General features: G+C 44.9%; 1 protein-coding gene across 4 annotated transcripts in view; it reads left to right on the plus strand.

The window, feature by feature from the left end:
• Positions 1-14,188, plus strand: part of dennd1b (DENN/MADD domain containing 1B) — a 91,666-nt gene that overhangs the window by 60,620 nt on the left and 16,858 nt on the right. For all 4 annotated transcript variants that reach the window (XM_042225525.1, XM_005933782.3, XM_005933779.3 and 1 more), the window contains 2 exons: positions 3,954-4,079; positions 7,678-7,779. In XM_042225525.1, the coding sequence (XP_042081459.1) occupies positions 3,954-4,079; positions 7,678-7,779 (228 nt within the window). The remainder of the gene's footprint in view (positions 1-3,953; positions 4,080-7,677; positions 7,780-14,188) is intronic.

The raw sequence follows: 14,188 nt of genomic DNA on the forward strand, positions 1-14,188 counted from the left end.
TGTGTGTGTGTGTGTGTGTGTGTGTGTGTGTGTGTGTGTGTGTGTGTGTGTGTGTGTGTGTGTGTGTGTGTGTGTGTGTGTGTTCTCTGTGCGTCTTTGTTCAGATTTGTGTGTGTGTGTGTACAGTTCAGACTGCAGCACATCAAAAGAAAGTGGGAGATTTTCATAACTATTTTTTTCTTTGTAGTTCTTTAATTGCGTCCCCATGGCTTTCTTTCCCTGGACAGATTCTTAAACAAAACATTCCTTTTTTGTGAGAAGAAAATCCAACTTTTTATTCGTTCTTTTAAAACAACAGAAGCATCGGGGTCGTTATTTTTGAGACTTTTTTTTTTTGTAATGCCCAAGTAAAAATTTAAAGTAAAATTCTACATATGTGTATATAATCGAGCTCGTTTGCAGATGTTTTTTCTTCTCCTTTTGTTTATTAAAAGTGAACGTTTGTGTGCGTCATCATTACCTGATTCTGTGTCACATTACAAAACAGGAAATCACATGGTAAGTTTGCTTTTTAAAAAATTCTCCAAAAGCTCGTGCGTTTCGCGCACACGTGCGCAGCAGTGCGAGGCGATGCCCTTGATTGATGCTCACTCGATGCATCAAGGCGGCGGCGTGAGCGCAGACTTCCGCGCGCGTTCACACAGATGCCTGGTGTCACCTACAGAGGTATCATCCCTTACATTCAGGCAGGGATCATCATTGCACCTGCTAATTACCATCTCCAGCTGGAGAGTTAAATGGAGATCTGTTCTATGTCTGACCTTTGACCCCGTGCTCTTTATGTGACGCACTTCAAATCCTGTTTGGGGCTGGCTGGGCCGGGCCTTAATGAGGCCCCGTGTCTGCCCTCTGGGGGCCGAGCGCCTGGATGCCCCGCTTTCATCCCCGACCATCTTCCCTTGATGTAAATTGAAAAGATCACAGCTATGGGGAGAAGACCTGTACTGGAAAGGCCTCTCTGCATAGATTATGAATATCATAACTCAACAGTTTTTCCCTCTCTCCCTCTCTCTGTGTCTCTCTCCGACAACCGCCCACTCCCCTCTCTCCCCTCTCTCCCCCTGCCACCCCTTCCCTGTACAATGCTATAGTTCTAATTGGACCCAATGGGGGACTCTCTGGCTTTGATCTCATCACCGCCACTGTGACTTTACACTAAAAAATGTCACTGCCAAATAGGGTTATCACCTGTAGAGCCTGGCCTTCCTCTGATGCCTGTACGCATCTCGTTAGCTTCACTCAAACTGCAGAAGTTAATTAGTTTGACAGAGCCATTACCGCGGAGGCACACCTGATGATTGTGGCGTAGGCGCCATATTCAAAACCCAATTACGACGTACACGTTGGTTTTATTTATTTCTTTTTTGTTCCCGTGCGAGGCGCGTTTTCATTTCTATTAACCAAACAGCTACGACTATATTTGATTTGTAATATCTGACAATTTAATTAATCGCTACGTGTGACCGAAGGAGGATTTTTGAACTCTTCCCGTGAACGAAGGTGAAACTTCCAACTCTTCGCTTTATCGCCCGTTTTTCAAACGCCGGGAAGTAAAAAAACAAAACGGTGATTGTGTCCCCACCTCATTAAAAAGTGTTCGCGGCGCTCTCACCCGTTCAAAGCTGCAGTGCGCACAGTAAACTCCACTATCCCGGCTCCTCTGACAGTCTTCGGGGGTATGCCTCCCCCTCGTAGACTGACATTGTGTTCGCTTTGATTCTCCCCCCTCCAAAAAGGAGAGGGGGGGGGAGGCAGTTTAATGATTTGCGAGGAAGGGGGAAAACAGTGAAAATGCACATAAACATTAAATATTAATTCCAAAAAGGGCTTTACATAAACATAAAAGCATTTAGCACAATGAGTGAATATGGAGATGACACTTGTTAATTTAACCGTGATAAACTTTCTGTTTGATGCCTGGGAGCATTTGCGATGGCAGCACGGGGACGCTGTGGAGAGTGAGAAAGCCCAGGGGAGCCAAATCAACACTGTTCATTTTGTCTTTGTCCCAGTTTAAACCGCCACACTCTCCGGCTGCCTTTCTTTCTGCCTCTCCCCGCGTGTCCTCCGTGTGAGCTGTGCTAACACTTTGCTTCTCCTCCCTGAAGTTTCCCAGATCGGCTAATTGCAGATGCCAGATGACAAAATCCCCCCAACGCCGCGGCGCGATGTGCGCGACCACAGACCAGATCAGCACTTTATCATATTTGCTGCAAACATGCGGTCAGATGTTTTTCTGCTTTCCTCGCTTTGACTTTTTTGCCGCAGATACTCAAATTTTATTCGTCTCACACACATACACAGTACGACATGTGGTGAAATGCTTATTGCAATCCCGTCCATTAAATTACAATAAGGAAATTTACAAAATTTACAGATTTTAAATTTAAAATTTTACTACGGTGGCCCTGAGAGGCCAAACGGACTGCAACTTAAACAAACACCAGCTGCAAAAGCACACAAAACACAACGGAAATAGGAAAAACAGATTTCCGAAAGCACAAGGGAAGTGTTTCTGGGGAGACAATAACCTGACGGACCAGTTGCAGGAACCAAAACATGCTAGGTGTGTTTTAATCTCGTGATTTTTAGTTAGGCTAACACACCTCTCCGACAGGTCCTCCACTTGGTTTAAGTGTCTCTCAGCGCAATTCTTAGCATGTTTTGGTTCCTGCCACTGTTTTGTCGGTTATTGTTTCCCCAGAAACACTTGTGCTTTTGGAAATAACTTTTTTTCCTATTTCCGTTTTCCCATTTCCGGTGTGTTTTGTGTGCTTTTGCAGCGTTTTTCTTGTGTTTTCTTAAGTTGCAGTCCTTTTGGCCTCTCAGGGCCACCGTCATTTACAGTAAAAATGTGCAAATAGCGATTTAAGAGGTGTGCAAATAAACAGAGTGCGTGCGGTGAGGATGAGAGTAACGGGAACAACACTGGTACGTTTGAGAAACCTCGACACGATGACTCTACGTTAGATTAATTCAAACGGGAATTTTCCCTTTTCTTGGTGGTCATTGTGCACTCCCAGTTTGTGTCCCAGTTTGGCAGGTGGTATTTCAACCTGTTTTACGCTGGTGTAGAATATAGACTGAAACAATGCAAAGTTTGGAGGTGCACTCGATCCATTTCTCGCTAATTGAGGTTGAAGGTTAAACGTAATGTTTTCCTTTTGCAATTGGGATTCAAAGCCAGCGCTACCAGCCCACTGTTAGAGTAATCTAGACTTCCTGCGCAACCCGATCAAACATTGTGCTTTTGTGCTAGGCTGGCACAGCCCACACAGAGAGGAGCAGTGCCTCGCTAGCTCTGCCTCCTCCTCGCACTGCCACAACACAGACTACTGCTGAGCAGGTGAGGAGAGCCTCTTGACAACTTCCTTCCCAGACTCCCCAGGGCCCGGTGGCCGGGGTGAATCTTTTGTCATCCTAAAACAAGCTCGGGCCTGCTGCTCCTCCACTCTCGCCTGGAGTCCTGGAGACAGAGCCAGGAGAGGGGAAAATAATTAAAGACGCTTTATGTCAAGAATCCTCTTCTAGAGGGAGTCCAGCAGAGCCAAGAGGGGAGGGGAAAGCAGGAGGGAGAGATGGTGAAAAAAGCAAGAAGGTGATGGGTGGCGGAGGGAGGGGGTGAAGTGCAGTAAGGAGAGGGTGAGAGAGGAAAATCAAGAATGCGAGTTTCCATTTCCTCGCCGATGTCCCCTCCTCCTCGCCGCCCCCGTGCTCCGCTCAATTAGCAAAGCAGCAGGTGCTCCCAGCAGCACAACAGATCGGTGGAAAGGCTGAAGCTTCTCCCTTTCTTTCCTTTCCCTTCTTTGAGATGACCTGCAAATGTGATACTTCACACCCAGAATGGGCTAGCTGTTTCTTCCACCAATTTCAGAGGTGATAATTTAACTTTTACCCCTCCGTCTCTCCCCCGCACCCCACCACCTCTCTCTCCCGATTTTCTTTTCCATCAGGTGTCCTCGCTGAAGAGCAAGCTGAAGAAGCAGTCGACAGCGACGGGAAGTGGTGTGGCGAGGGCCTTCCTGAGAGCGCAGGCCGCTCTGTTTGGATCCTACAGAGACGCTCTCAGATATAAACCTGTAAGGACGTCATTAATCACCATGTTAATCACTGAAAGCCACTGAATGTGCGTAAAGAGTGAGTTCGCTCAAACAATGGGCGACGCTTTTATTTAACTTTTGTGGTGTATAAATCACGCATGACCGCTGATGTGAGGAGTACAGTGTCCGAGTGTATATGTGCAAAATCTTTCACATGCTGGGAGAAGCGTTGTGACTCCTTCAGGCTCAGCTGACTGCAGGTTTCCCAACCTTATAAACCAGCGGTCCCCAGCCTTTTTTGCGCCACGGACCGGTTTATGTCCAGCAATATTTTCACGGACCGACCTTTAAGGTGGCACGGATAAATACAACAAAATAAAACCAGTACCGCTACCAAAAAAAAGAGTTAACGATAAAAACACCCGAGGCTCAACTCTCACGGTCCGGTCCAAACGACTCACAGACCGGTACCGTGCGTTTATATACAGCACATTCATATGCAGTGATGCACATAGGCCGGTGTATTTTCTCCTAAGCATGCGCAGCACACAGCAGCATTTTCAGTTTGGCTGAACAGAGTCAAATTTAATCTGTTTCGACTCAAAGTGAAAGGTGTGTTTTCAGTCAGAGCGAGGAGCTAAGGTGGGCTTGTCTGAGACGGTGAAATGTCAGAGGAGCCGAAAAGAGTCGGGACGTTCCCTTTGAAGATCTCTTTTAGCCACCTTTGGTGTTTAACTCGCCTTTGCTAAGCCCCCTAACATTTCTTTTCTAGATCTTTTCTGCTTATCAAGTCTGAATCAGAGCACAGCAAACTACACCATGTCCTGTTTGTCAGATAGCAAAGCCTTTGTTCCTCTGGCTTTGAGATTAATTGGACTTTGTGGACTCCCGGAGTCAAGATGCTACATTATTGATGCTGTCTCTCTTTTCTTTGTATACAGGCTGTATACGAACAAACTGCCTCCCCTCTGACACAGGCGCCGAGACTCTGTGTGTTTGTGCGTGCGAGCGCATCGCGCGGCGATTTCTCAGTTCGCTCACGTTCACACACTGTTTTCTTTTAGACTTTTAGGATCTGTGTAAAAGCTTTGGAGTTAACATACATGCACAAACTACACTTGTGATTTAATAAAGAAGATCTCTACCCCGTGTCCCGAAATTTGGGGAATATCGCTCTGCTCGTCGTTCTGAAGGAAAGATCTTCCCGGAGAGAGCTGAGGCGCTCTGTAGTTCACAGACCCATATGCCTCGACAGAAGGAGGGGTGTGGATGCTCGGTGAGAGTCTCGCTGGGTTGTAAATGAAACAAAACTCGATAATGATAATGAGTCGAAAAGCAATCGGCTGATTATACGGGCAGATCGTCGGTTTCGGCTCACGTTAAAGCTCCCCAGGTGCTTCTCGCTAGCTCAGAGTAACACAGGTGTCTGATAAAAGAACCCGAAATAGCAAATCGGTTTTTACCACCATCGGTGAGGCCAGGCTGGGTAGGCGGGTGTGCGGTCGGTCCTATTCGCTCAGGTTTGACTAAACGACACGTGTAAGCAGTTCAGATCATCCAGCCAGATGTGAAGCTGTGGATAAGTGTGGTTGAGGTGCAATCGCATGTTTAAAAGTGGTAACGATTATTTTAGACACAGAAACCTTCTCCGTGCATAATCTCAGAAAGTTACAGTTTGCTCACAAAATTTGCAGCTTTGTATGCAAAGTGCCTGCACAGATATAAGCCAGCATGAGATGGAAGCATCCAGAACATGCAATAAAATGTTTCCATTTTAAATAAAGACTGCGCATTAAAGCATGAAGCCTGACCGACACATCATCGTCTGTCTGAAAGAATCTTCCTCGTTTTTACTGTTGGCTCATCCTCAGCATTTGCAATTTTGGAATTCAATTCAATTTTATTTACACAGCACCAAATCCCAACCGCAGTCACCTCAAGGTGCTTTATAGTGTAAGGTAGACCCTACAACAATACATACAACAATCATATGACCCCCTATGAGCAGCACTTTGGCGACAGTGGGAAGGAAAAACTCCCTTTTAACAGGAAGAAACCTCCAGCAGAACCAGGCTCAGGGAGGGGCGGGGCCATCTGCTGTGATTGGTTGGTTTGAGAGAAGGAAGACAGGATAAAGACATGCATTGAACCCTGTGATGTGGTAAAATCACGCCAAGTCCTTCAATCGATGTTTGTTATTGTTCTGCTGTACAGGAAAAGTTCACCATGTGAACAACCAGCAGGCAATCATCAAACTTTACACTTTTTCCTCTGTAACCTGGAAGCTTTGTGGTTCAGTGTAATGAGTCTCTTAAAATAGCTAAAATGATTGTTGTGCTCCTCCTGTAACGGTGCAGATAAAAACATGTTCGTCCTTCCCCACTATGGAGAAATGTTCTCTGTGCGTCCTCCTTACATTAAATATAGGGGGCTAAATGCTTCTCGCTCACTCTCAAGCCAGTTAAAAAAGAACAACTGTCAGCATGAAAAATAAAACCAGTAAAGCAGCCAGGAACGGTTTTCTTTCTACCACAGCAAACCCAAAGCAAAGCCGCGGTGCAACCACGGAGGAGATGCGCATCACCTTCCTGCTGGCAAATGTAGCCAAGTAGAAATTTCTCACCAGCTTTGTTTTCGTGTAACCAGGTGGTGATGAATCGAACAACCTCCGCAAACACACATCAGTGAACTGTCCCTGTAAAGATGGGAGAGTCCTGCAGCGGCGCTCGTAGTCGTGCACGGCAGGTCCGAGTTTGAACACTGAGCTCTGTGTACTCGGGAATTTTTGTTTTTCCTTAGTAGCCGTTAGCTTCTCAGTATGCATCCAGCTTTGCACGCTGCAGTGTGGTCTGTAGCTGATTAAACCGCGAGTCACTTTCAACTCTTACAAGATAATATGCCGTAAAAACTTTTAGTGATGTAAGTGGAAATGTATTCCCGTGATGTAATTTGGGCCACTGGTATCCTCTGCCAGTCCCTGAAAATGGGGTTATTCTCCAGCGTTGTTAAGTTGTTTTTATGTGGCGCGCTGTGCTCGTAGCCTGGAACAGACAAAGCACATTGTTGTACCTCTGAAGAATTTGGAGCATCGTTGAAATCTGTGTGAATTATGTTAATTATGAGAAAACGTGAACTGGAAAAGGACCGTGGGGCAGCGCGCGATTGGCCTGTAGTGGTTCTGTTGTCATCCTGCGTGTCTGTAGCTCACAGGCCGACAGACATGATGTAAGAAATGGTAATAATGCAATAATGTGTTCGTGTGGAGCACTGTTGGGTTTACTGGGACGTGTATCTGGTCCAGGGGAGATCATGTATGCATTGCCAGGGGAGCAGTTTCTAATTTTCCTTTTTTTGTTTTTCCCCCCAACTTCCACTCTTCCTCCTTCCTTCCTGTTTGGGTTTTAGCTCACTAATGAAGAAATCGTCTGAAATACTCGATGGTTAAAAGATGCAGCGTGTAACGATGCCACACATCATGTGCATGACACGAATCCTTCCATAAACAACAACAACTGGTGCCGTAAAAAAAAGGATATCGCGTCTGTCCTGCTTCCTGCGGCTTCGTTGGTGCGAAAACAGATTGGTGCAAACAAAAATGAGTTTTGTTGTTTTTAAGCAAAAATGTTTTTCTGAACAGGGAGAGCCAATCACGTTCTGTGAAGAAAGCTTCGTGAGCCATCGTTCGAGCACCATGAAGAACTTCCTGTCCATGGCTGTCAACCTGCAGCTCTTCAAACAGGTACAAACCTGTGTGTGTGTGTGTGTGTGTGTGTGTGTGTGTGTGTGTGTGTGTGTGCGCGCTCTGTGCTGAAGTGGAAAGAATGTAACATCTTTATCTATATTTGCATTCTGTTCTATAAAAGAGGGCCGTTACTCGTCCTCAGATCAGCACCGTCAGCTGTTGTATGCACACACTGAGCGACTGCTTACTTGGTCAGTTAATCTAACCTCTTCCATCAGGTTATTTTTGAGCACATTTCTTGTTTCCATTGGTGAAAGTTTTTATTTTTATAGATAAAAGTTGCCTGGTAGCTCGTCTCGCGCTCAGCAAATTGTCAGCTGGATTTGCAGGAACGTAGAGGCGAGAGGCCTGGGATTATGTGAGGTTACTGACCTCCAGAAACAGTTTACAGTGGATATCTCTTAGTGCACATCTTAATGTTTCTCTGCTCGGGTTTATCTGGTGTAAAAAAAGAAAAAACGATATCCTGTCCACGTGTCTATAAAATCAAAATATGGGACCAGAATTTTAATTTGCTCCTCAGAAAATCTAAAATCCGCCTCGTATAGGTTTTGTTAACTCCGCCGGGGTGGTGTGTGTGTTTACTTGCTGTGTGTTTGTGTGCCTGAGCGCGAGCAGGTATCCTTTATTCATGTGTGGTTTCCCTTAAAAACCACTCATGTATACTTAATATGTTTTTCCCCCCAAAATCCCTTCAGTAATACTAAACTTAGCAGAGACGAGTGGAAAGACACCTCTGGCACCGAAGAAAATTTCCTCTCGCCCCTCGGATTTTTCTTTGCGCTCTCTGACCCACGATACTAGTGCGATTTACCCCCGAGAGCGCAGCACAGCAGCCCTCAATCAACCTTTTGTTTCTCTGGACACTCTGTTTATAATTTTCCCAGGCAGAGCAGATAGCGAGCAGCGGTTCAAAGCATCCTCCCGGCTGGCTCACGCCTCAGCGGTAGCATTGGGAAACAGGCCCTTATCTCCTCCTCCTCTCCAGCGCAGGAGATGGGGCGAGCTTATCTCCTCCACTCCTCTCGCTACTAAAGTGAAAGAGGCCAGCGGTTCACCCGAGCGCTGCTCTGGCCGTGACCTACATCCACTCGGAAACGCACAAACAAAACTCGACTGGCGTGGCCACACACGTGCACGCATTTGTTTTCTGTGGTCCTGGAGATGGTTGGATTTTTATTTTCCCAGCTCATTCTTACCCGACGACACTCTCGTTATTTGTTTTAACGCAATACATCTTTATCGTCACGTCACCGGCTGACGACACAAAAGTGCACGTTAGAAACTCGGACTGCTGCCTTTTATTAAACAAATGGATCAGCATCCACAGATGTGCAGGGATTAGAGTCTTTCTTTAATTATTCTGCTTCCTGTTTGTTTTCCCTTTTCTCCGGCCGAGGTGAGCACTTTGTGCTTTATTCCCGGCGGGATCGTTGACAGAGGGAACCACGGGCCAATCGTAGCTTCCGTTTTTAGGCTTTGTCGGTGTAAACAAACAGTCTCAACGCTCAAACGGAACGAAGCTACACAACAACCCAAATGGGCGGTTTTAACACCGTCAACATTACGCCGGCAGTAAAATTTAAACCACATTGTTGGACTTGACAGACCATATTACACACGTGCGTTATGTTGAGGTGTTACCTTAGTTTGAGGTGTTACCGTTTCAGCAGGAAATTGCTTTTCTGCAGGTACTTTGTGTTTTTGGAGTGTTTTAATTCACTGCATAGCAGCTCTTTGCTTCTGCAATCAGCCAAGTCAAATAATCAGAGTTATTCATGCAAACTCAGGAGTTCGTCATTATAATTATGGAGCTAAAGACCCTGTAGTGTCACATGATGTTTAAGGCTAATCGTTGCATTTAATGCCCTTATTATAACAACTGGACTACCTCGTATTACTAAAAACCTACTGTTGTTCTGGTTCTTAAGTGAACCGACCCTAAAATAAGTAGACACAAAAGTTAGACCCCCCCGCCTTCTAAAATGTCACATTTTCACCTTCTTACAAACTCGCCGTTTCCTGCAGTGTTTCCTCTCTGCTCGGTCCACCAGCTCATCTCTGCTCCGAGCAGCAAGTGGGAGAAATCATCCAAAAGAATGCGGGGGGGGGTCTGTCAACGTTAACCTGCTTCCTATCAACCATCCTCAGCTCCTACACGTACAGCAGAGACTGAGTCAATGAACTCTTTCTCCTATTGACAAAACGAAGCCATGTGCTGTTTCACTGGGACTTGGACTCCAGTGATTTATTATGCATCAGTCTTGGCGGATAAGAACAAGATTGTCGAGGAATGGTGTGTAATAAATTAATCCGTTGTGTGCGGTCGCAGTCTCGCAGTGCAGAAAGCACACTTTATTGTGTATCACAGCTGCTGCAGGAAACTGGAAAGTAAATATTATTTTAGCGGCAACAGGAAAAAATGCAAAATGCAGCTTTTTCATATTTCTAGTATTTGCATGCGTCCTTTTTTCATGTCTATAAGCATGCTTGATATGTACTCCAAGAGAGCACGAGGGAAACAAAGAGACATTTAGAGTCGAAGCGCTGCAGCAGCGCTATCATCTGTTCTTCATACTTTCACTTGTCTGTCTTCACATATTTAGTTTGGCTTGGATTTGTTTTTAAATCCAAGCAGCAACATTTGTTTGAGTCTTGAACAAGTAAATGACTCGATTTCCAAATGTTGGCGAAATCAGAATTCTGAGTAACCGTGAAAGCTTCATTAAAGCTGGCCCTCGTTCGGTCCCGTCGTGGTTCTTTCCTCAGAGTTTCCTCTTTTGAAGAATCCATTACTGTCTCGCTATTTAAAAATATCCTACGTGACCTCGCCATGAGGCCAACAACGGTGCTGGTGCCAAAGATGCTCATGTGAGTAGGGACTGGACTTCTTTTGTCCTAAAGCAGCAAAGCTGTTGCTTACAAAGGTTAGCTTTAGCTTCAGCTTTACCAACAAAACTAAACTAAAAACAAAAATTACCAACAGGCCAAGAGGTACTTTAGCACAGCGGTCCCCAACCTTTTTTGTTCCGTGGACCGGCCTTTAAGGTGTCGTGGATAAATACAACAAAATAAAATCAGTACTGGTACCAAAGAAAAGATTTATTCATAGCAAACGGGAAAAGACCCAGGAAAACTGAGTTAATGATAAAAACAATAAAAAAATAACAATAAAAACCCTGAAAACCATCAATTTCACACCCGAGCCTCAACTCTCGCTGCCCGGTACCAAACGACTCATGGATGGGAACCGGGCCGTGGGCCGGGGGTTGGGGACCGCTGTTCTAGCAAGTAGTAATACAGTATGATGTCATGGGAAGCAGTACATCAAAAGAACGACCCATTTATGCTGCCTGGGAAAATGTCTTTGTTTCATTCCTTTTCCTCACTTAGCTTACCAGCGAATTGTGTTGTGCAGTTGGGCGAGTGTGTGAGGCCCGCCTGGGTCGGACGAGAGCATGAAATATCCTTGATCTTAACATGCAGGGCAGGTGAGCGCACACAGACAGGCTTACCTACCAGCCAAACGCAGGTTATAAAATGTTAGTTTGACGGCTGCAGAAATTAGAGATGGACCGATCCGATCGGTCCAATACTGACGTAAATTACTGGATCGGATATCGGAGAGAAATAAAAAATGTAATCCGATCTATTAAATATCAAAAAAGCACCTCACAAAACTTGCGACACGGCGTAACTCGACCCATAACCGTAGCACGTCGGAGCAGTGTGGTCACTGATAGAGCGGCTGTGTGTGTTTGTAGCCTCGCTACCAAACCGACATCTCATCCCAGAGAGAAGTAAAGCAAGTGTGTAAGTTCATCTCTGAATGTTTGTAAAGCGTTCCCACGTTAAGCTTAACAACCGATATATGGAGCGACTGCCTCCTCCCTCCCTCTCCTGCTGCTACTTCAATCATGAAACTGATCAATGATCAGCTGATCGGCTTTTCTGTCGCGAGTCCGTCTCTCTGTTTGTTTTTGGCCCACTTTGCACCAGAAAGAGGAAACCAGCGGCTGAACAACAGCAGCACGTTTAAGCTTGATAAGCTGTTGTTAGAATTTATTTAATATTACTTTCTACACCAGGATCTTTTTCTAGTAGCTGACGGCTGGTAACTGTGCAGGGGCGGATCTAGCAAAGTTTAGCCAGGGGGGCCGATAGGGCATGAACAGGGAAAAGGGGGCACAAAGACATACTTTTCTTTCTTATTCTCATTTAAAATGTCTAGCTTTTAATAAATAATTATCTGAATCTTACACCCAAAGTTTTAATCTGATGTAAAATGTATAGAAGTCCATTACTGTATATAGTAACTGTTAAGTCTAATATACCCTAGTAAGCTATAGTACTTTCCTTGAAGGTACCATCTGTGCAGTTCTGTTGAAGAAAGATGTTGAATCTATTTAATTATTTCTTGAAAAATAATTTATTTCTGTGCATTTTTTTTCACACTGCATCAAATTAAAGTTGATTACGTCGATTAAGCATCATGAGGTGGAGGTGGGGGTGGTTCCCTATTTTTTTTTTTTTTTTATTTTTTTTGCTGGGAGTTTTAGACCCTATTAGTTAGGTTGCTTACTCTTTAAAATACCAGAGTAGGGAGGATGGAGCAGGTTTAAGTTTATTAGATTGATCAGTTTTGCTGAACTATGAAATATTTTGGGTGTGTATTTTTTGCATACAGGTTAACAGATAGCTTTAGTGTTTTTTTGTTTTTTTTAACTTGAGATGAACTTATACAAAAAGCAGCAAGATATTAAAAAACAGTTTTATTGATTAAAAACAGGTTATATCGGATTCATATTGGTATCGGCAGATATCCAAATTCATGATGTATCGGGCATTAAAAAGTGGTATCGTGCCATCTCTAGCAGAAGTCGCACAGTTCAAACAACATTCAAACGTTTTATTAGACCAGATTATGGAGACAGATGGTGAAGCCACATCATTGTCTACAGTCCTCCCTTTATTCTTGATGCTGTATTATAACATGTTTCCTGCGTACAGTAGTGGTCGTACAGGCTACTTGGGCGTAAGTCCTGGATCTTCAGGAGAGAACGCAGCATCCTATTCTATTAGTAAAGGACCTCCTTTACTCTTCGCCCAACACCTCCATGTAAAGACAGCGGTGAGGAGAAGCACAGTGTTGATGAGGCACTGAAACTCTACTTTCCAAAGAAGCCTCAGCTCTCGCCTGCTTTAGTCCCAGTGATGCACACAGGTGGGGATGTCCTGGGCTCTGCCTTCTCCCCTGTTTGTCCAGAGGTCCCAGAAACCTGTAGTCCAAGGACCCAAAGCCAGACCACAGGTGGCAGGATAGTTCTGGATCAGGTGGCCAGTTATTTGTCATGGCTTATAGTAGCAGAAGCTAGCTCCCCCCCCACCACCATCAGGTTGTATAAGTTGGCACAGCACCCGTCCTGGTGTCGAGCTCCTTTAATGGGCGGTTCCAAGAGTGAGACATGCTAATCAGAGAACCTTGGTTATATCTGTAACCTTAACCATCCCCCACCACCCTTATTTAAGGCGGTATGAAAAGGGTCTGTTGTGTCTTCGTTCTTGTGTTTATGGACATGCTCACGCGCTTGAACACCAGAATGACTGTTTTTTGTTTTTAATTTATTTATTTGAAGTGCTGGTTTGCATGTGTGCGAGAGTGTGTTGATCACAGGCTGCCATTGATGAGTAATGTCTAATTAAGGCCCACAATGAGGCAGGTAATATGGCTGGGGGTGGGGTGGGGAGTGTAAGCGGAGGCTCTGGCTGGGTGATGATTTGGGTTGATTATCTGCGCTAATTGGGCCAGCCATGAAGCAGAGCACCGGTTGGAGGCGGCGCTCTCACCTCTCATTAAAATGATCTAATGATGAGTTTCCAGCTCTTCTGACCGTGGGCGCGGGTCGACGTGTCGGCCGCTAGTTAGCAGGCTGTCCCTGAAGACATGCACCCAAGAACAGCCTCTGCTGCTGTTATACTTTGGCCACACTTTCAGGGGTGGAAACGGGACCGCTTGGAAATCAAACGGCAGCATGTTGCCTCTGTGCTCGTATGTTATTAAAATCCTTAAACATTGTTTGAAAGGTAGTAGGTGTTGATCACTAATTAATGGAAATAATTAGTGAAAATTCCAGCTTTAAATGCAGATGCAGATATATATGTTTGCATATCATTATATGCATTTATTTATTTAAATAAGCACAATGGCACATTGTTACTTTTCCCTCCAACCTCCACACAAGTTTAAAATGTAAACATCTAAGTTTGAGATAAGAAAATCAAACCTGTGCAAAGTTGACTTTTCTGCATTTTCACACAGTTTTAACGACTCTTAGCAGACTTGTTAAAACTGCAGTGTGTGTGTGTGTGTGTGTGTGTGTGTGTGTGTGTGTGTGTGTGTGTGTGT

Source organism: Haplochromis burtoni, unplaced genomic scaffold (genome assembly GCF_018398535.1).
Source record: "Haplochromis burtoni strain Fernald_Lab_line unplaced genomic scaffold, NCSU_Asbu1 Contig_173, whole genome shotgun sequence".
NCBI lineage: Eukaryota > Metazoa > Chordata > Actinopteri > Cichliformes > Cichlidae > Haplochromis > Haplochromis burtoni.